We start from the raw sequence: 22,694 nt of genomic DNA on the forward strand, positions 1-22,694 counted from the left end.
GTGATTGTTCGGATATGCGGTTTGGGGAGAGGAAGGAATCAAGGCTTCCTGGCTTGGTCAAGTGCCTTTTTTTCCTTTCAATCCCAGTTGATACACAATGTTATATTAGCTTCAGGTGTGCGGCACAGTGATTAGACCTTTATATAGCTTACGAAGTGATCACCCCAGTGTGTCCGATACCCATCTGTTGGTCAGATTTCTTGGAATCAGATTCCTGGCTTGGTTGTGCCGTTCTCTAAGACTAGGAGCCAGAAGCAGGCCATGTCAGGGAGGTGGGTGGTGGCAGGGAGAGAAACTGGGACGTCCCATGTGGGGTAAGTTGCGTGGGAGATGTGGCAGCCCCCCAAGGGAAGATGGCCGGCAGGCAGTTAGATGTTCAGGTCAGGAGCTCGGGCGGGGGTGGACTGCAGACACAGACCCTAATTTCATCACCACGTGGGTGCAGCGGAAACCACGGAAAGGAAGGGCCAGCCTGGAGCAGAGGACAGGCTCAGAACGGGACCCTGAAGACAACCAGCATTTCAGGGTGAAAGAGGTCGTCTCAGAGAGGCCACGGAAAGATGGCCTCAGAAAGGATGGAGTTGGGGAAAAAATGGAGCCACTAAGAAGTTTGATAACTATTGTAAAGTGTCATTTGGGCCCGGCCGGTGTGGCTCAGTGGATTGAGCGTTGTCCAATGGACTGAGAGGTCCCGGTTCGATTCCTGGTCAGGACACATGCCCGGGTTGTGGGCTCGATCCCCAGTAGGGGGCGTGCAGGAGACAGCTGATGGATGTTTCTCTCCCATGTGGATGTTTCTATCTCTCTCTCCCCTCCTCTCTCTCTAAAAAAACCCAAAACAATACAAACATATTTTTAAAAAGGAAAGGAAAGTGTCAGCTGGATTTAACAACATCCCTGGAGAGCAGTTCTGGAGGGCTGGTGGGGAGGAAGGCCGGCCTTGTGGACTGAGGACAAGTCGGAAATGAGCGAGTGCAGTGGTGAGTACAGCTTCCCTCTCAGGACGCGTGGCTGCGAACAGACGGAACGGTGGTCGTTCCCGCAGGCAAAGTGGAGCTGAGAGTGAATGTGTTGTTTTGAGCTGGCAGACTTGTGCACGTTTGAGTGCTCATGGGAGAGATTGAGACAGCAAGACCTTGAAATAGGAGGAGGAGAACATAATTCTTGGAGCAAGACCCCTGAGAAGGCTGGAGTTGGTGGAGCCATAGCACAGTGGCAGGAGGGCCTGGTGGGGGCGAGCCTCTGGGAGAGGCACAGACACTAGAAGCACTTCAGCTGCATTGCGGAACCGAGAGATTCCCCTCTAGCACTTCAGTTAGCTCTGTATTGTGAGATGAGGTCACCTCAGGAGTCAAGTGCAGAGGTGGGCACAGGCTTACAGAGTGGAGAAGGGTTAATAGATTTGACTGGAGAGATACAGAGGGCAGCAGGAAGAGCCCAGGCTTGCTAGGAGGTGTTCATTCGTTGGTATGCCCATCCGAGTCTGGGCTCGAAACAAGTTTCCCTCTAGGGGACAAAGTGCTAGTCAGCCAGGCAGAGTCTTCTGAGCAGGAGAGACCAGGACGGATGGATCTGCCTCAGAGGGGAGGAGGCGGCCTGACAAAGGCGTGGAGACAGGAAAGGGCTCGATGGACCCTTGAGAGTGCTCAGGGGTGCTGGCAGAAGCTGGGGTTGTCCGATGTGACCCTGTGTGTCCGTGACCGTGTCCGGGACCAGCTGGTGTAGCTTGCAGTAGTGGCAGGTGAGGCGAGAGGAGAGGCTGGGTAGATTTACAGGCCCTGATTGCAAGCTAGATTTGTCACTTTCTGAGACACTTGATCGTGAGTCGATTCGGACAGGCTCTGCCCTGCTCACACTGCGCCTCTGGCCCTGATTGTGGGCGCAGGTAGTAAACGCTCACCACACACTTGTGAACATTGAGCAAAGGCACGTGTGCTCCCACCAGCGCACCCACCGGTCACATGTCTCTCCAACCGTCAAAGCGACTGCTGACACGTGTCCTGGGAGGCGACACGCAGCGGTGCCTGCCCTGCCGGCACATCAGTCCTGCTTTCGCCTTGCTTGCCCGTGACCGGGCGGTGTGGGCAGTGGACGGGCTCTGGCCTGTGAGCCAGTCCTGGGTTCTAGAGGTAGCCCTTTGAGCTGTGTGGGGCTCCGTTACAGTGCCTGCCCAGGGTTGTGGTGAGGACAGATGAGATCAGGACCCACTGTGTGGTGCTTGGTGTATGAGGTGCCCCGGCCCGCTGTGTATCACTGTAGGCAGAGCACCTGGGAAGTGGTCCATTTAGCTGGCACTCACTTGTTCCTAGTTGCTTTTTCCAGTCCTTGTCCCTTGTCATCAACTGAACACTAGGTGGCTGAGGGGAGGGGGCAGGGGATCAAGAGACACCAAACCTCCCTCCTTGATACCCCCACTCCTGGCCTGGCCATCATGTGGAGAAATATGGCTGATATGCAAAATGACCACACGCCCCACTTTTGTCCGCTGTCGTGGTATAATCAGTGCCAGTGCCTCCGTTCACTCTTCACTGTGCCCAGATGATATGGTCACCCTATTGGTAGCCTGTGCTGTGTTCCAAGCCTCTGTGTTCCTGGGGAAGCTTATGTTTGCAAACCAGTGGCTGCTGTTGGAAACAGAGAGAACCACGAGTGGCTGGCAGCTTGGCTACATCACATGCGTGTGTATACATGTCCCCTTGGCCACAGGCCCCGGGGAAGGAGCCCCATAGCCAGCGCCGTGGCGACAGGGAAGGTGTAAACCCTGCCAGTGGTTCTCCTCCACCCGGCTATAATGTGTGGGTTACAGCAAGAGCTGCCGGGTGTCCTGGAAGGAACCGATGTGCGAGAAGTTCGGGCCAGACTCCCTGGCCCTGGTTTTGCGTTTTGAGAGGACAACTCAATACCTAGAGTTTCCCAACACTCCAGAGGGCCCTTCACCTGACTCCACATTGTCATTTCATGAACTCTAAGTGGCTACCTTGGAAAATGGGAGGGAGGGAGGGAGGGAGGAAATAAGTCTTCCCTGACTGAGGGAGAGTAAGGTTTTCCGCAGGGCCTTGGGTGGATGGGGAGGTTGAAGGGATGGCGGTGGGGGGAATGCAAGGTTAGGAATTATTCAGATGAAGTCTAATTAAAATGCTCATCTAACACAAATTCATAAGAAATCTATCATTTCCTCAGAATATAAGACAAGGTCTACCCTCAAGGAGCTTATAATAATTCAGGTCAGACAATGATCAATACAAGAATAAGTTACAAAGAAAATGCCAAAACAGTGGTTCTCAAGTTGTATCCTGCATCAGAATCCTCCGCAGGGCCATTCAAACACAGACTGTTGGGCCCCAGGAATCCGGGTTGGGTGGGCTGAGAATGTGCATTTCTAACAAGGTCCCTGGGGATGCAGTTGCTGCTGGTCTGAGGGCCATACTTTGTGAACCATTGCCAAAGAGGATCTCGAGATCGACATGCCGTGAACTCGTGGAGGAGGCTCCACAGAGAAGGCAGCGTTCGGGGTGGGTCTTGACAGAGGAGAAGGGTTAGGACCCCAATGATGGCAGCTAACGAAACGGAGGGCTTAGGCTGTGCTGGGCACTGCACGTCAGTGTTCATTTGATCCTCAGAAATCGGATGAAGTGGGTGTGGTTATGGTCCACAGAGACCCTGAGGGACTGGGGGACTCGTTTTGTCACACCAGCTCATGACAGTGTTAAGGGACACAGCACAGGAGATGTTGCTGAGGGGACGTTGAGATCCCCTAGCTAGAGGTCCCTCCTGCCGCCCAGATTCCAGCTCCTGCTCTGAGATCTCCAGCCGCGGCCATGCGCCCACCCCTCCTCCCAGAGTTCAGGGACTGGGGATGTGGCCTGCATAGGATTTCCCAGCAGGGCAGAGGACCGGCATTGCTTGCTTCAGACACAGTTGAGAAAGGAGAGAGCTGTCTGCCTTCCCGTGAGAAGAAGCCGGGGCGGCGTGGTCCTCTTGGGCAGAGGGCGAGCGCGGGAAGAGCCCGAGAGCAGTCCGCGGACGCGCGAGCCATTCGGCATCACTGCAGCATGAAGCACAAGAGGCACGAGCGAAGCTGCGGTGACCTTCATGTCCCAGCATCTCCATGTGGCTCTTCAGAGCCTTTTTAACAAAATATGTTATTATATTGATTTTTTAGAGAGAGGAAGGGCGAGAGATAGAAGCATCCATCTGAGAGAGAAACATTGATTGGCTGCCTCCTACACACCCCTACTGGGGATCGAGCCTGCAACCCCCGGCATGTGCCCTGACCGGGAATGGAACTGGGACCTCTCAGTCCAGGGGATGATGCTCAGTCCACTGAGCCACACTGGCGGGCTTTTCAGAGCCTCTTTATGCAACTCTGGTTATGTCAGGTGGTAGCCCCTACCAGTTCAAGTATCACAGAGGTGAAGGGCAGTAACTGAGGGACTTCAGGAGCAGCCGTTGGCCGACGCTGTGGGTCTCACAACTGTCAGGGCCATGGGGGCAGCAGGCTCCAGCAGGGTTCTTGATGCTCAGCAGAGGCTGCTTTGCTAGTCATGAGGCCTCTAGCTCCCCAACAGGAGGGTGCCCTGGAGGAGGAAGCGCTGAGGGTGAGAAATCAGGGCAGAGGTGATACAGAAGTCAAAATTCCCTAGCCAGACACGTCTGACGGTAACTCAGGACGTGTAGAGACCCGTCAGGAACGGTCACAGGTTCCTGTGTTGTGCACTCAGGTCCCATCAGACAGGCCAGGCCTCCAAGCACCTGCATCACCCTTCTTTCGAAGCCCGAGGAGGGGTGGCGCCCTGGCTGCGGACATGGATGAGGCTCCTGTTCTGTCTCACGTGGCGCAGCCGCTGCTCCCACAGCCGCAGGGGTGGAACTCGCATGAGCTTTGCATGTAACTGTGGCTTAATTTCGGAAGAGAGAAGGGCAGGTTGGGATTGGTGGGCAATCGTGTTCCTAAGGAGAACCGCTAATCAGTGCTGTTAGGACAGAACTGCCCACCGGGGAGGAGGAAGGCTCAGCCAGCAGCTGACCTGACCGCTGAGATCTGCACACTGAAGGCTGCCGGCAGAATGGCTTCGGACTGCTCCCAGCAGTGGGAGCTGAATTGCTTCCGATTGTTCGGGATGGGATGACTCAGCCTACCAGCGATTTCCCTTTCACTCTGTGCCTTTCCAAGGAACCCAAGTGCACTTAATTGAGAGCAGTGTGGGCCCCTGCTCCCAGCCCACCTGCAACCTGCTCCCCTCCACCCCACTCAGCCTCTCTGAGCTGCCCACGCTCCCCCACCTCCTTCCTCTTCCATCCTCACCTCTTTTTCTTCATCTATTCACTCAGAAATAAGTATTGAGCTTTGCACATGGAGCCAGCCCCCCAGGCATCGCAAAGCAAGCACCGGGAGGCTTGCAGACTGGGTTGAGATGATTAACCAGCTCGAAGGCTCACCCCTGCCCCAGCCCTGGCCCCAGCCCCAGCCCTGATCCTCATCCAGAGTAGCAAATGGCAGGAGAGGTCAAGGACAGTAATGCAAACACTGGAATTCCAGATAAGGAAAGCTGAGTCAGGCAGTGTACTGGGGTGGGGGACAGAGGGTCATGGGGAGAGTCATCTTGAAAGAGGAGTCGAGTAACCCTAGGCACGGGCCCCATTTAGCCCCAGGGAGACCTCTGCTGGGAAGCTGGCTGGGGGCCATCCGGACACCCTCCCACCGCAGCGGGCGATGCTGCTGGCCTGCTCCATTCTGCAGGCAGAGAGCAGGTCTGGCCCAGCCCTGCTCTCCACTGGGAGGTGGGGGTGGGGAGGCTATCCTTCCCTAAAGGCCTGCTCCTTTAACTTTAAGACTCGAGGATCTAGTTCTAGCATCTTCCACACTGCTTTATAATTTCACAAGCACTTTGGTGTAAATGTATCCAATGTATACCGTGCTTACTGTGGTCAAACATTTTCATATATTTCCATATATTTCATCCAATCATGTGAATACCTCCTCTGTGAAGTAGGTATCAGCTGGGCTTATCTGACTCGTCAGGAAATAGAGATGCAAAAAGGTTAACCGTTATGCCAGGTGACAAACAGATCTGCCAGCCTGGGAGCCTTTGTCAAGGGCCTAATGTCGTCATGCAGGTGCACACGCAGCGCAGCACGCAGGGGCCTGCTGCGCGGTGCCTGCTGGCTCCCTCCTGTGGACCCACCGCTCCACAAGGCAGGCCTTGCCCCGGGGGGATTGCCTGCGGGGCACAAGTCACGGCCGCAGGGCCAGAAACAACCTGCCAGCTGCCAGAGCTAGAGGAGGCCGAGCCAGAAGTAGGGCTGAGCTTCCCTGGCCTCCGCCAAGCATCCTTCGTTATAGGACTGTCCCCAAACAACGGCAAGTCAGCACTGTGTGAACAGAAAAGCAGGAGGGAAGAATACAAGGGCGATGCCAGAAAGAGGGTGACCTAGGTCCCCTTCTGCCAGGGGTTCTGGTGGAGGGGAAGGGGGCAGTTCTTAGCTGGGCTGCGAAGCAAAATACCACACATGGGGCCTTAAACAGCACACGGGTGCTTCTCACAGTTCTGGGGCTGGCAGTCCCGGATCGAGGCTCCGGCAGGTCTGTCTTCGGCGGCTTGTAGGTGGAACCTTCTTGCTGTGTCCGCACATGGTGGGAGGACAAACGGAGGGAGACTCAGAGGGTGGACACTGATCCCATCATGAGGACCCCACCCGCACCCTAGTCGTCTGCCAGGCCAACCACCGATACCATCTACTGGAGGTTAGGGCTTCAACACATGAGAGTGAGGGGCACACAGACATTCAGTCCGCAGCAGGCAGACAGCAGAGAGGCCGTGACCTCACTTCCCTATGAAAGGAAACATTGCAAACCACTCATGAGCTGGAGGCAGAGAGCCTGCCTTAACCCTCAGTTCAACTGCTGCTACTTCTTTCAAATGCTTTTTGTTTATCTGCCTTGTCTCTCCACGAGCCCCTTGAAAACAGAGATTCTGTTTGGTATTTTATTTTTATTTTTTATTTTTTTTGTCTTGGCCAGAACCTTTGAACAGGTCTGGGCTGAAGGTGAGGGTCAGGTTCCTTCTCCCCAGGGTGACCATTGACTCAAGTGAAGTCTAAGAGCTGGGAGTTCGGGTTGAAACCAGATTTGGATTCTAATTCTGTAGAGTGGCTTCCGATCTGCATGTGTGGGACCCGATCTAATGCCACCTCTCCTTGGGCCCCACCTGCCCTCCACAAACTAAGCCAGTGATTCCTGAGAGCTGATTTTATGAAAACATCAACTGAGAAGATGGTATGTCCTTAGCACTGTGTGGGACACGAGAGCCCTGGCCTCATGGCTGCCTTCAAGGAGGTTTAAAGATAACGAAGAGATGACCCTGCATCCCTACTGCAAGCGTGTCCCCAGGCCTGCAGGCTGAGTGCCAGGTGAGCTGAGCACCCATGTCTGCATCAGCAGAGGGACTGCTGTGGTCTGCCAGGCTTTCTCTTGCTGCCCTCCTTCGATGTACTGGCCAATATGGGTCTCAGATGCCACCTCTTCTTGAGAGTTTCAATTTAGGGGGAGGTTGGGGGACCAAGCCAGGCCAGGAAAGACAGGTCTCTTCGTTTGAAAGGAAGCTGAGGGTTCACTCCAGGTTCAAGTTCTCTGTGGGAGGTGGCCTGTCTCCTGCGAGGCAGCCTATGTGACATTTGGCACGTGGTCTACCCTGAAGACTGTGAGTGAGTGAGTGTGCTCCACAGATAGACCTGAACTGGGAAAACAAAGGCGTGGTTCCCAGGCTAAGATTGGAAGTCGTCCTGGATTGGGATCCCCCAGAGTGAGGGAGACAGCTGCAGGGAGAGCTCCGGTCCCCGCCAGCAGCCAGCAGCCAGCAGCCAGCAGCCATTGTTGGAGGCCCGTCAGCTCCCACCTCCCATGGCTGGGCCCGAGCCTGTGCAGCTTCTTCCTCTGCCTCCTTGGGCACCAGCCCCGGGGGGCATCTCAATTGGAGCAGTGCCGAGGGCTGAGAGCTCACGGGATGGAATCCCGTCTGTATCAGGAGCCCTGCACACGTGGCCCACACACAGCAGGGAGCTGCTCACCCCCATCTGGAAAGCGGAAGTCCTGTCCTGTTGGTAAAATGGAAGGGAGGCTGGTGTCCAGTGCAGACGTTTGCTGTGACGGGAAGTCCCTCCCCTGCTCCAGTCCTCTGTGCAGCCTCCTGTGGTGACGGTTGGGTACGGATTGCTGAGGTCCGGCACAGCTTCAGCGCTCTGGAGTTTGACCAGTACCCAGGCTGCCTCAGAGCAGGAAGGTCCTTTGCAGCAGAACGCTGTCTCTGGCCAAGACGCCTTCACCCACCCTGTCACCAGGGTCTTCCTCCTACCTCTGCTCTGTCAATGGCACCCTCTTCTGAATAACAATGGTGTGCCCCTCCCCCACCCGGGGTAGTGTGGGGAAGTAGGATTTGGGGCTCTGGTCTCACTCTTGCTGCCCTCCTTCGATGTATTGGCCAGTATGGGTCTCAGATGCCACCTCTTCTTGAGAGTTTCAATTTAAAGGGGAGGGTCTTTAAAAACTAGGTGTCTTCCAAGACTCAAAGAAAATAAATCTTACAAAAATGTTCACACAGGTGGGGAAGTTATCATATACAAGAGGGTTTTAGCAACAAAATGGAAACACTGAGTAGGAATGGTCAACAAAAGGCGGTAGAATGACTATGCAGCAGGCGAAGGAGCAACGCCAGTGGAGTCCACAAGGTTAAATGAAACAGTCGAGGTTGCAGAATGATACAACATGATACCATGTATAAAAAGTGAAAAACAAAACAAGACAGACTATCCTGGTATATTAAAAATATGTTTAATAACCAGAAACGTACCCAGAAAATTCATTATAGGGACTCCCCTCCACCCCAGGGAGAGAGCGATGGAGAGGAAAGGGATAGGGAATGGGAGTTTACACTTAGATGTTTTATTTCTGAAACAAATATGACAACGTTTGAACAGTTGTCAATTCTGCATGAGCTATTCAGGCTATTTTTGTAGTACTTTGGTATTTTAATAATTAATTAAATAGAAGAAGAAAGCTCTAATAGCATTATGATGGGACCGGGGTGAACACTGGGGAGGTGTTCCCCTGCAGCCTTGCTCATCGCAGTCTAGGTGGCTGCCCCTCCGACTGCCTGGCCCTTCTTTCCTTTTATGACCCCCTTTGAAGTAGATCTGAAGTCTGTCCCAGTCCTGGGAGGGGCTGCAGGGCCCTGGAGTCAGTCTGAGGGGCAGGCAGCTCTGAGGCTGTAGTGTCATTTCCTCTCCCTGCTCCCACCTCCCCAGTTCCTGGGGGAAAGCCGGGAGTCCTGAGTTAGGGCAGTGATCTAAGACCCGCTTATTTGTTCCTCCTCGGGCCCCATGCTCATGTCTGATCCCCTAGAGCAGGATATGTTCATCTTTTTATTTATTTATTATTTTTGTTCATCCTCACCTGAGGATATTTTTCTATTGATTTTTAGATAGAGTGGAAGGGAGGGAGAGAGAAACATCGACGTGAGACACATCGATTGGTTGCCTCCTGCACAACCTCTACTGGGGCCAGGGATCGAATCTGTGACCCTTTGGTCCGCACAGCCAGCGCTATAAATGTTGAACCGAACTGGCTGGGCTGTGTGAATCTTTTTAACCTGGGCCGTCAAGGGGCACTCCAGGTCAAGGGGTCCTAGGAAGTCACAGCCAAATCTCGGAGGGGAGATACTTTTGTGAAGAGGGTCAATAACTCTCACTCACTTCTCAAGAGGTATGAGAGAAGAACTGAACTGAACCCAGCTCCTCATGTGGTGGTGCAAACAGCCCAGAGAGGGCCTGAGGCTGCACAGCAAAGGGGAGGGTACACCTGGCACCCTGTCTGCTTCTCCTGGGGACAGGGGCATCGTGAGGAAGTCCCGTCCTCCTACCACTGAGGCAGCACTGTGGCCGGCCAGATGGATCTGGGAATGCAAAGCATCCTGCAATAAGCCATCTATTGTGTAATTGAATATCTCAGTGAACTGGCCCGGAGAATAACGAAAAATCATACTGACAATAACAAGCACTGCTGATTTTTCCAAATATCTGCTGAGCTCTAACTTCCTTTCATGTTCACACTGTGAACCCCGAATTTAAAAAAAGAAAGACACCTACAAAGAAGGGCTCTTGGTGGCTAACTGGGCTCAAATTTAAAAACCAAAAACAGCCTTGCAGCCATTTCTGCACAGGGGCCTCTCACTCCAACTGCACTTCAAGAGAAGCCGTAGCGCTAGACGGCCTGCCTGCACCCTAACCTGCTGCCTGCACCCTAACCTGCTGCCTGCGCTGTGCTCCTGCCTTGTGGCCAGCCCTTATACAGGAGCTCCTTGTCAAGGAGCCCAATTTCAACCAACAGGACTGAGGCTCTCCCGTCCAGTCCAATCAGAGCAGCTCTATTCCGACCAGTCAGGGACCAGGGGCAGGGACTCCTGTCTATATAAGCCAGCTCCCTTCTGGCCTGAGAACTCATTTGCCAAAACTGAAGGCTGGTTTTCCCAGTTGGAGCTGAAACACTGAAGAAGGTCGCGGGGTGCACCGGGAGTGGAGCCGAGGAGAGCTGCCTCGCTGGAGAGGGGCCGGGCCCCAGAGCCATACCACACGGCGCCACTGAGCTGTCGTACAACCCGTGTTTTCACAGCCGTGCTGTATTACACTGAGGTGCTCACAGTAAATAAGCTTCCTTAACCATACCCCAAATTGGGGATTCCTGTTGGTGTTGAATTGGTGCCAATGACCATCCATTGTCAATACAGACAGGGTGGGGCAGGCGTGGTTGCCTCCCCTGCACAAGTGAGGAAACTGAGGCATGGAGTGTTCAGGCCACTTGCTCAAATCAATGGCAGCACTGAAGTTTTAACACTCTTCTTTCTGTTCCTTTAAAACCAGACTTCTCAACTCGGTGCTATTCAGTTTGGGTCAGATAATTTTGTCATAGGGGCTGTTTTTGTCATAGGCTGTCCTGGGTTCTATCTACCAGATCTGAGTCGTGACAGTCTCCAAATTTCCCAAGTCACTCCACTTGGGAACTACTGCTGTACCTCAGGCCTTCACACTGCTGTTCTTCCCGAGGGACCATTCTATCAAAAAATGTCATCAGGCTGCCTGTTTCTTAATGCTGTCTCTCAGAAGCCCTCCCCAGGCACTGCCAATAACATAGTGAACACACACACACACACACACACACACCCCTGTTCCTCCCTCCCTCTCTGCCTTTGTGTTTTATTCTGTGTGCTTACTGTTCTCCTCCCCCCCCCCCCCGCACTTTGCATATGGTCCTTGTCAGATGCTGAACAAATATTTATTGAATAAATGATTACATGAACCCCACACACATAGCCCCATCATCTAGGCTCAGCCTGCAGGTGACTTTGGGACACACCCCGCTGGGTGGACCGGGGAGTGGGCAGCACGGCTCACCCTGGGCGCTGGCACAGCCGCCCTGAGCTCTGAGTCCCTGTGGGCGCACACTGGATGGTGGCAACCACCTCCTTGGCAGGAGAAGGCCAGGCAGAGCAGAGATGCCCTGCAGAGTGGCTGTGAGTATCTGGTTGACCCTCCCGCCAGGACCGCTCCCTGCAGAGGAGGAGAGATGGGGAGGGCAAAAGAGGAAGAGAAAACAGGGAGCAGGAAGGGAAATATAGGCTGAGAAGGAGGGAGGTGCTGGAAGCTGAGCACCCTGATCTTGTGGTGACCTCTCCGGGCCTGGGGGAGGGGGGGGTGGATATGGACCCCCCCCCCCCCCCAGCCAGAAGTGTGGATTGGTATGGGCAGGGCCAGAGCTGCTTTCCCTGTGGTTTGGGTTGGGAAGGTGTGTATCGTTATTTCTCCCCTTCCTGAGTCTAGACAGGCCCCTCTTCACTTCCATGCCTGTCTCCATCCTCCAGAGAGGTGATCCGAGGCCTATGTCCCTGTGGCGTCAGCCCTGGTTTCCTTTGGGTAGGAGGGTGCAGCATGGAGTGGGGGAAGGCAGCTGATGTGGGAATAGAAGCAGCTCAAAGCTGAGGGTCCCCGGACCCAGGTCTGTGTCTGCCCTGTTGCAGTCACAGTCACTTGCAGGGCAAGAGAGGGAGGAGAGGGACTGGCACGGGGTCTGGGGGAAGTCTCCTGAGTTCTCTGGGCCAGATTCTGAGAAGTATAGCCTGAGGGCCGGGTCCTTTTCCACTAGCTGTTCTCTTATCCTCTCAAGACCTGAGGGCTCCTTCTTGCTGGATTCCCTCTGCAATCAGTAGGCGGTTGCACAGTAGGTTACTCCAACATATTCAGTGTGAGGTTCTGTGGTTTTCCCCTCTTCCTCCCCAGTCCTTCCCTCTTTCTTTCCCCTGCTTGAATCTCCGAGATCCGTGTCCTCCTGGCCAGTGGGACTTGTTTCCCAGGAATAAAAGTGTACCCCTGCCCCCATCCTTCCTGAGCGCAGAGACGCAATCCTGCCGGGCTGGGTGGGAGGGAAAACTAGGGCTGGGAATTAGGCTGGACCACAGCCAAGTTTTCTGTGACGTTCTCTCCAAGTTGAAAATGGAACAAGTCCAGACATTTACAGGTAATTAGTTTAGCTCCAAGTGGATCTGGGGATAATCTCAAACTTCAAAGCTGCTCTGTGTGTCAAGACCTGGGGGGTGGAGGCAGGGCTGGGACCAGGGGATCAGAATGCACTCAGAGAACCAAGGTCACCATCCTTCACCCCTCTCTCCTTCGCTCCCCGCATCATTGGTCTTTTCCTCTCCACCCGCTGGGCCTAGAACAGGGCTGAGCTTCACAAGGCTGCTGTCAGGTGCACAGGGGCTCGCTCGCCTGTGCTTAAAACCTTGCTGCTATCCGCCCAGAAGGGAAATGAAGCTGTGGCCAGAGTCAGCGACCTTGACTTGTCCTCCCAGCTTTCTCTCCCCAACCCTGGACACTCACTTTGCTGTCCAGGACTGACCCCTAACATCTCGGAGGCTCGCCGAAAGTCCTCCCCAGTGTGCTGTAGTGTGGGTTCATGGAACTTGGATGAAGGTTCCACCATGGTCACTGGTCAGTTGAATAACAAGGGCCAAGGTCATCTAACCTCTCTGAGTCTGTGCCCATTTTCCTCATTTTTGTTCTAGGAGCTATAGATACAAAGTCTTTGCCTTCACGGAATTTACATTCTGGTGGACATATTCACAACACACACATTTAAAAATAAGATGATTATAGGTTAAAGCAAATGTTACAAAGAAACAAACAGATTGGAACAACAGAGTAATGGGGGATTTCCCCAGGGTACCCAGAGAAAGCTCCTTGCAGAAGTGATATTTGAGTTGAGGACTGAAGGATGAGAGAATGCTCTGTGTAAGGAGCGAAGGGGAGAGACTTGTCAGCCCTCGGCGGCAAAGGCTCCACGTTCAGCCCACAGAACAGAGCCCGGGCTGTGACTGGTTATGAGCAAGGGGAGAAGGGCTGAGAGACGGCTGGAGCCGCAGCAGCACCAGGGCCGCGGGGGGCCGCAGGGCGTGGCAAGAACTCTGCTTTACTCTGGGACAGTGGGAAGCCGTGAAGGGTCTCACCAGGGTGGCGGTGGTTGTGCCACTTCAGACGAGCAGACAGACTGGTGCAAGACCAGTGTGCACTCAGCCTCAAGGTGCAGGAGAGAGGGTGGCGGTGCAGCCGGAGGACACATCCACCCCGCCTCCTACTCCCTCTGCTCACACATCTGTCGAGCACCCACCGTGTGCCACGCAGTGCCCTTGACTCCGCCTAGTTTGCTTCCCCCTCATACCAATCCTCTGACATAGGTGTCATTTTTATTTTATAAGCGAAGAAACCTCAGAGGAGTTGACTTTCAAATCCAGTTCTGCCTTATCTCCACACTGTGCATGCGGATGCTCACGATGTGCCATTGGAGGGGCGAGAAGTCAGTCGCCAGTTGCCCAAGGGGTGTAATGTGCAGAGTGCAGGAGTCTTTGAGCCAAAGGTAGCTTTCCTACGTGTGGGAAACAGAAGAGTTTTTGCTTCAAAGGACCTGAAGGCCTCAGCTAAGCAAGAGATGGATGACCTGGGGGATGAGAAGTCTGTTTTGTCATTGTCACCTTTAAGTGAACAGAGGAGCTCTGTGCTCCTAGGTAGCACTGTCGGGAGTCGCATCTGGAAGAGCAAGAACTCATTCTGGAGGGGGACATTGGAGATGACAGGGACGGTGCACGCTGGAGGGCAGGGTAGTAAGTGATAATAGACACCAAAGCACATGCCCCACTTACTGAATGCCTAGCACATGCCCCTTAACTTATGGAGGCGACTCCTGCACTCCTCACAGTGACCCCGGGGCAGGTGTGGCTGCGGTTCCTTGATTCTGAGAGGCCATCTGCTTCGTAACGACTTCTCATAGGCAAACATACACCACACTTACTGACGTTCTGTTGTGTTGTGAGTTCACTAATGGAACACAGAACATGTTTACTCATAATATAACCATTTGATTCTCCGAGATAATCATGCACGGCTGAGTTCGAGCCTTCGCATGCAGACTTGAGGAGTCTCCTGGCCCCACACACAGGCCCCATAATCTGCCTGAAACATCGTGCACCCCTTCATGATCAACAGCATCGTTTATAGCAGAATAAATGCGCAGGGTTCCTTCTGGCTTCCTAATTTATTAAGTGTGATCAGCTGTCTTGCAGCTGGCTATGGAGTACTTCACAACGCATGACGACACAGCTTTTCTTTGCTTTGAAAATCATGTGACCTCTGCTTACAGATTTGTTTAAATCTGCAAGTGTATTGGTACTGACGTCCTGTGTATTCATCCTCTGTCCAGTGATGGGCAAGGTTGTTATTGTTTTCAGCATTTATTATAAGATGCATTCCTATCACTTTTGGGGGAGGTAGTCCTCACCCAAGGATATTTTTCCATCGATTTTCAGATAAAGTAAAAGGGAAGGCGGGAGAGAGAGTGAAAGAAACATCAATTTAAGAGAGACACATTTATTGGTTGCCTCCCCAACAACCCAAAAAAGGGCCAGGATCAAACTTGCAACCCAGGTACGCGCCCTTGACCTGAAATCAAACCTCTGACCCTTCGGTCTGAGCGCGAACATTCCAACTGATGAGCCACATCATCCAGGGCCCTATTACTTTGTTTTAAATTAAGTGTGTCTTAGAATTAGTTAATGAAACTGAAACTTGACGTTAGAGAGTTTACTTCACTTGTCACAGCTGGCTGGGGCGTAACTGGGAATCCAAACCGTGTATCACGCACTTCTCCACGTTCAAGGGTGTAATTATTTTTCTCCTCCTTCTCTCTTGAACCCTCTCCAGTCAGGCTTTTCTTCCCACGACTCCACCAAAACTGCTCTTGCCGAGGCCACTGATGACCTTGTCATGGCCAAATCCGTGACCGATTCCCAGCCATCTCCTTACCTCAGCAGCACTGACACCGTCCCCTGAGACGGCGTCTTGACGTGGCCCCCTTAGGTGTCCTGCATCTGCTGGAAGGTTCTCAGTTTCTCCTCCTCACTCTCCCCAGCGTCCTGCCACCAGGAGCCCGCCTCAGACTCCTCTTGTCTTCCTGCCCTCACTTCCGCAGGGACCTCCTGTCGTCTGCAGCTGGCTTGTCCACGCAGCAACTCCTGCAGAGAAATCTGCAGCCTCCGGGCTCCCGCCCGCCGCCCACTCTCCAGCTCTGCTCCCGTCTCCACCCCACTCCCACTCCCAGCCCACTTCATCCCCCACGGCTCCCTTTGTGGTCTCTGCATCTCAATAAATCACAACATATTCTAGTTACTTGGGTAAAAACTGTGGAGTCATCCTGACTCCTCTTTCTCTTGCTCCCTGCATTCAACCCTTTAGATCCTATGAGCGGAAACTTGAAATCTAAAACGGTAGCCACTCCCCTGACATAATTGGCCCACCATGTCCACCCAGGCCCCTCAGCCTCTTCACCCAGCAGCCAGTGGGGCCTTCCACAGCCTGTCAGATCATGTCCTGCTCAGAGCCCTCAGAGGAACAGCCGAGGCCCTCAGGCCACAGGCTCTGAGTGGCCGGTCTGCCGGCACCTGACTCCTCCTCCCCCACCCTCCTGGGCTCACCTGTGCCAGGCACTTCCTGCGCAGGGACTGGGACCTTGCACACGGGGCTGCTTCTGCATTTTTTCTCTCTTCCCCACATTCCCATGTAGCTCGCTCCCTCATTTGGGGGGTCTCTTTAAATGATACCCCAACAGAGAGGCCCCTTTGTGCTCCCTGTATACACACCCTCCCAGGATTCTGTGCCACGCACTCTGCTTTGCTTCCGGTAGCACCTCTGTCACCTGAGGTGTTTGTCCAGGGCCTGTCCACACTACTAAACACGAGCCCACGAGCCCAGAGAGGTCAGTGTCTGAGTCTCGACTGTCCGTGCCCAGAACAGCACCCCGCAGAAGCAGGCCCGCAGTGGAGGCCTGTGGAAGTGGGACGAAGGGAGCCTGGAGACGCGTCCATGTCTCCAGTGCCCGGGCCCAGCAGTGAGTGGCTCCTCTTCAAGGCACCACCGAGGACCGCAGTGACCAGCCCCGTGTCTCTTCCAGGTCCGCGCCCTCCCAGGCTCTGCGAGGCACTGGCTATGACCGCAGTCCCCTCAGGGAGCCAGGACTGCCCCTCGCCGCCGCCGCGCCAGGTCCCCGCCGCACCCTGCCCGTCCCCGGCCGCCCGGCGCCATGGGCAGCGTCAGCAGCCTCATCTCCGGCCACGGCTTCCACAGCAAGCACTGCCGGGCTTCCCAGTACAAGCTGCGCAAGTCTTCCCACCTCAAGAAGCTCAACCGGTACTCGGACGGGCTGCTCAGATTCGGCTTCTCGCAGGACTCGGGTCATGGCAAGTCCAGCTCCAAGATGGGAAAGAGTGAAGACTTTTTCTACATCAAAGTCAGCCAGAAGGCCCGGGGCTCCCACCACCCCGATTACACTGCACTGTCCAGTGGAGACTTAGGGGGCCAAGCTGGGGTGGACTTTGGCCCATCTACCCCACCCAAACTCATGCCCTTCTCCAATCCGCTAGAAATGGTAAGTGGGGCGTCTCTGGTGAGGGCGGGTGGGTTGGAATGGCAGGAGAGAGCCCAGGGAGGGGGCACAGCGGTGACCTAGACGTCTAGATCCCCGAAAGGCCAGAGCACCCGGTGAGGGCAGAGGGGCTCAGCCGCACGCACGGCAGAGGTCGACGACAGGGCGAGGGCAGCGAAGTGTTGGCCAGTCCCGGCGAGCCATTAAGCAGACAGCGGAGGGGAAGGGCGGGCTCTCGGCGCTCCCCCGGATGTGGCTGGACTGCCAAGTGCATGGGACAGACAGGGAGCCCCGGCATCGTCTGGAAGAGCAGATGAGGGTCCTGCTGCCAGGCTCCTCCTCGCGTCCTGGTGGTGGGCGGCCTCTCGCTCAAGCCCGCCAGGCGCCGTCAGGCTGGACGACGGCTGTGAGTTCCTTGCCGTCATCTTCAGCAGAAATGAAGGCAGAAGAGTCCTACACACCCAGAAGCCAGTCCTCATGCCACATGAGCATCTCATGGGGCCAGCAGTGGATGCCAAAACCATAGTCCTGTTCCGGCCTCCCGCCCCACACGGTCTTCGCACTAGGACTGGCCCGTGGGTTTGCATAGAGCCTCAAGCCTTTCAGACTAAAGGGATTATAAACTGCAAAGTACTCTATCAGCGAAAATGACAATTTTGAGTAAAGGGTTATGTCAAGTGATTTGAGGAGGCCACAGTGGTGTCCAGTGGAGGTGAGCAAGGGGTTGATTCTACAGGGACACCGTGCTCACCCAGCCCAGTGGCCCCGCCTGTACCACAGAGACAGAGCTGGAGCTGGGCATTGTCTCGGCAGGCTGGGCAAGCTGGTGCCGGGGCAGTCCATGGGCGATTGCTAAGGACCTCCCCCAGGCACTGAATCTTTCTCCTCAGAGATTCAGCAAGTTGGGCTGCTTCAGAGCATCAGGCGAGGTTGCCTAGGGCCATGACCAAGGGCGCCACGTGGCTGGTTGGGGAGGGAGACACAAGGCGTGTGCTTCTTTTTCTCCCCAGGCCTCAGAGAAGGGTGCAGCGCGGCCCACAGCCTTCAAGCCCGTGCTGCCACGATCGGGAGCCGTCCTGCACACCTCCCCCGAGAGCGCCGGCCACCAGCTGCACGCCGCCCCTCCAGACAGGCCCAAAGAGCAGGAGCTGAAGCCCAGCCTGTGTTCCGGGGCTCTGTCTGACTCTGGCCGCAACTCCATGTCCAGCCTGCCCACACACAGCACCAGCAGCAGCTACCAGCTGGACCCGCTGGTCACAGCCATGGGACCTGCCAGTCGTTTCGGGGGCTCAGCCCACAACATCACCCAGGGCATCCTCCTCCAGGACAGCAACATGATGAGCCTGAAGGCCCTGTCCTTTTCTGATGGGGGCAGCAAGCTGGCCCACCCGAGCAAGGCGGACAGGGGCTCCTCGTGCGTGCGCTCGCCCATCTCCACAGACGAGTGCGCCATCCAGGAGCTCGAGCAGAAGCTGCTGGAGAGGGAGGGAGAGCTGCAGCAGCTGCGGCGCAGCTTCGAGGGGCAGGAGCCGGCCCCCAGCCAGGCCTACGAGGAGCGGCCGTGGCGCTCCCAGGAGGAGCCGGAGGGCCCGGAGCCGCGCAGCAAGCTGAAGGCAGCCCCGCAGAAGAGCCAGCGCACTCAGCAGGTGCTGCAGCTGCAGGTGCTCCAGCTGCAGCAGGAGAAGCGGCAGCTGCGGCAGGAGCTCGAGAGCCTCATGAAGGAGCAGGACCTGCTGGAGACCAAGCTGCGGTCCTACGAGAAGGAGAAGACCAGCTTCGCCCCCGCGCTGGAGGAGACCCAGTGGGAGGTGAGACATGGGGGGCTCCGTGGCTGGTGTGGGGCCCTCCCCTGCTCCAGGTTCTGGCCAGGGGTGTGTGGAAAGGCTTCGTGACCCACACGAGGGGCTCCCTGGCAACCGCGCCGGGGATGTACTTAGTCTGCGCTCCTTACTCTCTCCCTGTCTCAGTGCCTCATGGTCCCCGAATGGAATTTATTGACCAAGTTGCTGGCCAAGAGGCTGGAACCGTAAGAAGGAATGCCTAGCTGGGCGTCTGAGGGCCAACTCCCTTCGTCTGCTCACGGGCTCAGTGCGAACATCCATGCCTGAGTTTGTGCTGGTCCGGAAGCCATGAGAGAGCACCGGGTTTGTCACTCTGTGGCCGCTGTTGTGACAAGTCTCAGTGCCAGAATGGGTCTCTCCCCCTAGAAGGGTGGGTGGGGGTTCTATCAAGCGTCTGAGATGGAAACAACGGGACGAAACGGGCGCACGTGTGCACTCGGACACACCTGGCAGTGGGCCTCTGCCACCGGCCCTGCCAGACAACTAGCCTGACCCCCGCCCTGCTCCCGAGAGCAGCTCGCTCGCTGGGGGGCCCCTGGGCAGGTGGGGCAGGCACATCAGCAGCTCTGTGGTTCACCAGGCAGACGGCACCCTGGAAGGGACTGAGGGTCACCGCGTCTGGTTGGACCCGCACCAGCACCCTAGCAGGACAGCTGTCTGCCTGCGCCGGAGCTGTCTGTACTGATCCTGGAAGTGACTGGCACCAGAATGACAGTGCTGCCCGGAGTGGAGGAGAGGGTCCTTTCTGAGGGAGAGGCGGGCGGGGGGCTGGACAGGTGAGAAGGGAGAGTCACTTCCTGTGTGCCAGGTTTCCAGAGCGGACAGCTTGCCGGCGTGGGAGCAGCCGCACGGCAGACCCTGCCCTGCCCGTTTCTCAGCCGGGGCCGGGCACCCGGGGGCGTCTCAGAGAGACACAGTCCTCAGGCTCGGGCCCCATCCTCGTCCGTCCCAGAGCTGTGAGCCTCCTTCCTGGTTGTCCAGCCAGACCAGACAGCAGAACAGGACATTAAAGACGTTGATTCAGACGTGTATGACAACCACGTGCAGAGTGCTCGCTAAGTGCCAGGCCCGCGCAGTGAGTGCTGTTGCTGACCCTCGTTTCACAGCTAAGGAGCCGGAGGCAGAGGGGCTGTGGCAGGGAGCAGCTGGGCCAACGGCGGGCCTGGGCACCACGCAGTCAGTGTCAGAGCCAGGACTGGGTCCTGACAGCGTGGCCCGAGTTCAGATTTTCCATCACTACACCATATTGCCACTATGCTAACGGTCATGCAGGTCATAGTCCAGTCAGGGTCCCAAGCCAGGCCCACGCCTCGGCTGTGACTGCTGCTCCCTCCGTAGCGGCGCAGGCCTGGCCCCGGACGGGCCCTCTCCACCCAGCCAAGGCTCCCAAGGCGGCTCAGGACAGCCGCGGCTTGCTACCATGAGAGGACAGTGAGGACACCCAGCTGGTCCCCTCCTGTCGGAGGCCCAGGCTTCCCACCGCACGACCAGACTGACACTCAACCAGACTGGCCTATGTCCTCTTCTTTCTGAGCCACTCACGACCCAGAAACGCACAGCGCCTTTGGCTTTGTTTGCGGATCTTGGCCAAATTCATTGGGGAATAGGAATAGAAATGGCGAAGACATAGGGCAGGGAGAACACAGTCTTTTATCATTTGGTGGACAGGATTTGGGCCCTGTCTCTGAACCAGGCACGGTGCTCATCATGGGGTGAATATGTGGGGGTGAATTGTGGGGGTGAATATGTGGGGAGCAGAGGGGAGCTGGGCACATGCAGAGGTCAGAGTGTGTGTGAAACGTGGCGATAGAAACATGGCAGACACGGAGATCGATACCATTGATGCTAAATGTGGACAATGGAGAGGCCAGCATTGGGCAGATTAAACCACTGATCATCAACTGACACGTGACCCTAGGCTTGGGTATAGATTGAGATTCTGACTCTGAGTTGGGGGTGAGGGAGTCATGTGGACAGACCGAGCCAGACTCCAGATCGAAATGAGCTTCAGGGAGGGCGTGGCCTTCATGGGTCACTCAGCCCAGCACGCTAGGAACTCCGGGGGCTCTGGGTCAGGACAGCTTCATTCTGTGGGGCAGTGGAGATGTAACTTGCCCCGGGAGGTGACCTCTCACCTCTTGGCATTCTCTTCTCTCCCACCCCGACCCCCGACCCTCGGCAGGTGTGCCAGAAGTCAGGCGAGATCTCTCTGCTGAAGCAGCAGCTGAAGGAATCCCAGATGGAGGTCAATGCCAAGGCCAGTGAGATCCTCAGTCTGAGGGCACAGCTGAAGGACACGCGGGGCAAGCTGGAGGGCATGGAGCTGAAGACGCGGGATTTGGAGAGCGCTCTGCGCACCAAGGGCCTGGAGCTGGAGGTCTGTGAGAACGAGCTGCAGCGCAAGAAGAACGAGTCAGAGCTCCTGCGGGAGAAGGTGAGCCTGCTGGAGCAGGAGCTGCAGGAGCTGCGGGCCCAGGCCACCCTGCAGCGGGACTGCGTGTCCCGGGGGCTGGGGCTGGGGCCCGCGCCGGGGGCCGCCTTCTCTGCAGACAGCCCTGCCCTGCAGCGGGAGTTAGAGCGGCTGCGGGCTGAGCTGAAGGAGCAGCGGCAAGGCCACGACCAGATGTCCTCCGGCTTCCAGCACGAGCGGCTGGTCTGGAAGGAGGAGAAAGAGAAGGTGATCCAGTACCAGAAGCAGCTGCAGCAGAGCTACCTGGCCATGTACCAGCGGAACCAGCGCCTGGAGAAGGCCCTGCAGCAGCTGGCCCACAGGGACGGTGCAGGGGAGCCTTTGGAGATTGACCTGGAAGGGGCTGACATCCCCTATGAGGACATCATAGCCACCGAGATCTGAGAGGCCTCCTGGGAGAAGGAGAGCTGGGACCTGGCGCTGGGGGGCAGCGGTGCGGAGCCCATCCAGGCGGACTCCCCTCCCCTTCTCCCCTGCTCAGTGACTGGCCCGTCTCAGAAAAGCCTGCCCAGGCACAGACCAGGGGTCCTCAAGGGGAGAGGGCGGAGGGAGAGAAGGGACTGCCACGTGGCCTCCCGGGGTCCGGTGCTCACCACTCTGCAGCCCTCCAGAGAGGGCCCAGGGTCCCCTCATTTGGTTGAGGTCTCCCTTAACCCTGGCCTTTGTTCAAACACAGAGATACCCTACCCCAGGGGTGGCGGCTGCCTGAAGGCCAGTGACCCCCCTCGCTTCCCATAATCTTTCTCCCCTGGATATACTGGGACGTCTTGGGAACAGAAAGAAGCCATTTGTGACCGGAGCCCTTGTAACCTCACCTGGTCATAACCTGAGCTCTTCCTCTGGCTGAGGAGGTGAGGGTCGGAGTGGGGTGTGGAGGGCCTGGCTTACCTGTGTCGGCCCTGCCCGATCCTGGAAAGCCTGCTCAGCAAGGACCACCACGGCAGAGGGAGGAGCTCCGAAGTCAAGGCCAGACCCTGCTGGGCCTGCTGATTGGAGGTGAGCAGCCGCTGGGTGGCTGGTGGCCTTTGACCTCGGTGACCACTTTTCTATTTTTTTTTTTTTTTTTCCATTTTTGTACAGATAGAGTGGGAGGGAGAGAGAGGAAAAGAGAGAGAGAGAGAAACATCGACATGAAAGGGACACATCAAGTGGCTGCCACCCACTCAATCCAACCAGGGCCGGGGACAAACTGCAACCGAAGTACATGCCCTTAGCAGGAACCGAACCCGGGTCTCTCTGGACCGCAGGCCGACGCTCTAACCACTGAGCCAAACCGGCCAGGGTGGTGACCACTTTTCTTAAAGCCATAGATCCTGAGGACCTGGGCAGGTGCTCGGAGGGAAGGTTGAAGGCACCACGACAGGGCGTG

At 56.1% G+C, this 22,694-nt stretch overlaps 1 protein-coding gene across 2 annotated transcripts; it reads left to right on the forward strand.

Moving 5' to 3' along the window:
- Positions 1 to 16,657: 16,657 nt before the first annotated feature.
- On the forward strand, positions 16,658 to 21,757 carry LZTS1 (leucine zipper tumor suppressor 1). 2 transcript variants are annotated; one of them, XM_036241233.1, is made up of 4 exons: positions 16,673 to 17,017; positions 18,025 to 18,822; positions 21,038 to 21,289; positions 21,497 to 21,757. In XM_036241233.1, the coding sequence occupies exons 1-4, from the start codon at positions 16,673 to 16,675 to the stop codon at positions 21,707 to 21,709; spliced, it is 1,608 nt and encodes a 535-aa protein (XP_036097126.1). In that variant the 3' UTR covers positions 21,710 to 21,757. The 2 variants fall into 2 exon arrangements, with proteins under 2 accessions (XP_036097125.1, XP_036097126.1); XM_036241232.1 differs by having other exon boundaries at positions 16,658 to 17,017; positions 21,038 to 21,757.
- Positions 21,758 to 22,694: the final 937 nt, after the last annotated feature.

This window comes from Molossus molossus, unplaced genomic scaffold (genome assembly GCF_014108415.1).
Source record: "Molossus molossus isolate mMolMol1 unplaced genomic scaffold, mMolMol1.p scaffold_m16_p_4, whole genome shotgun sequence".
In the NCBI taxonomy this organism is placed as follows: Eukaryota; Metazoa; Chordata; class Mammalia; order Chiroptera; family Molossidae; genus Molossus; species Molossus molossus.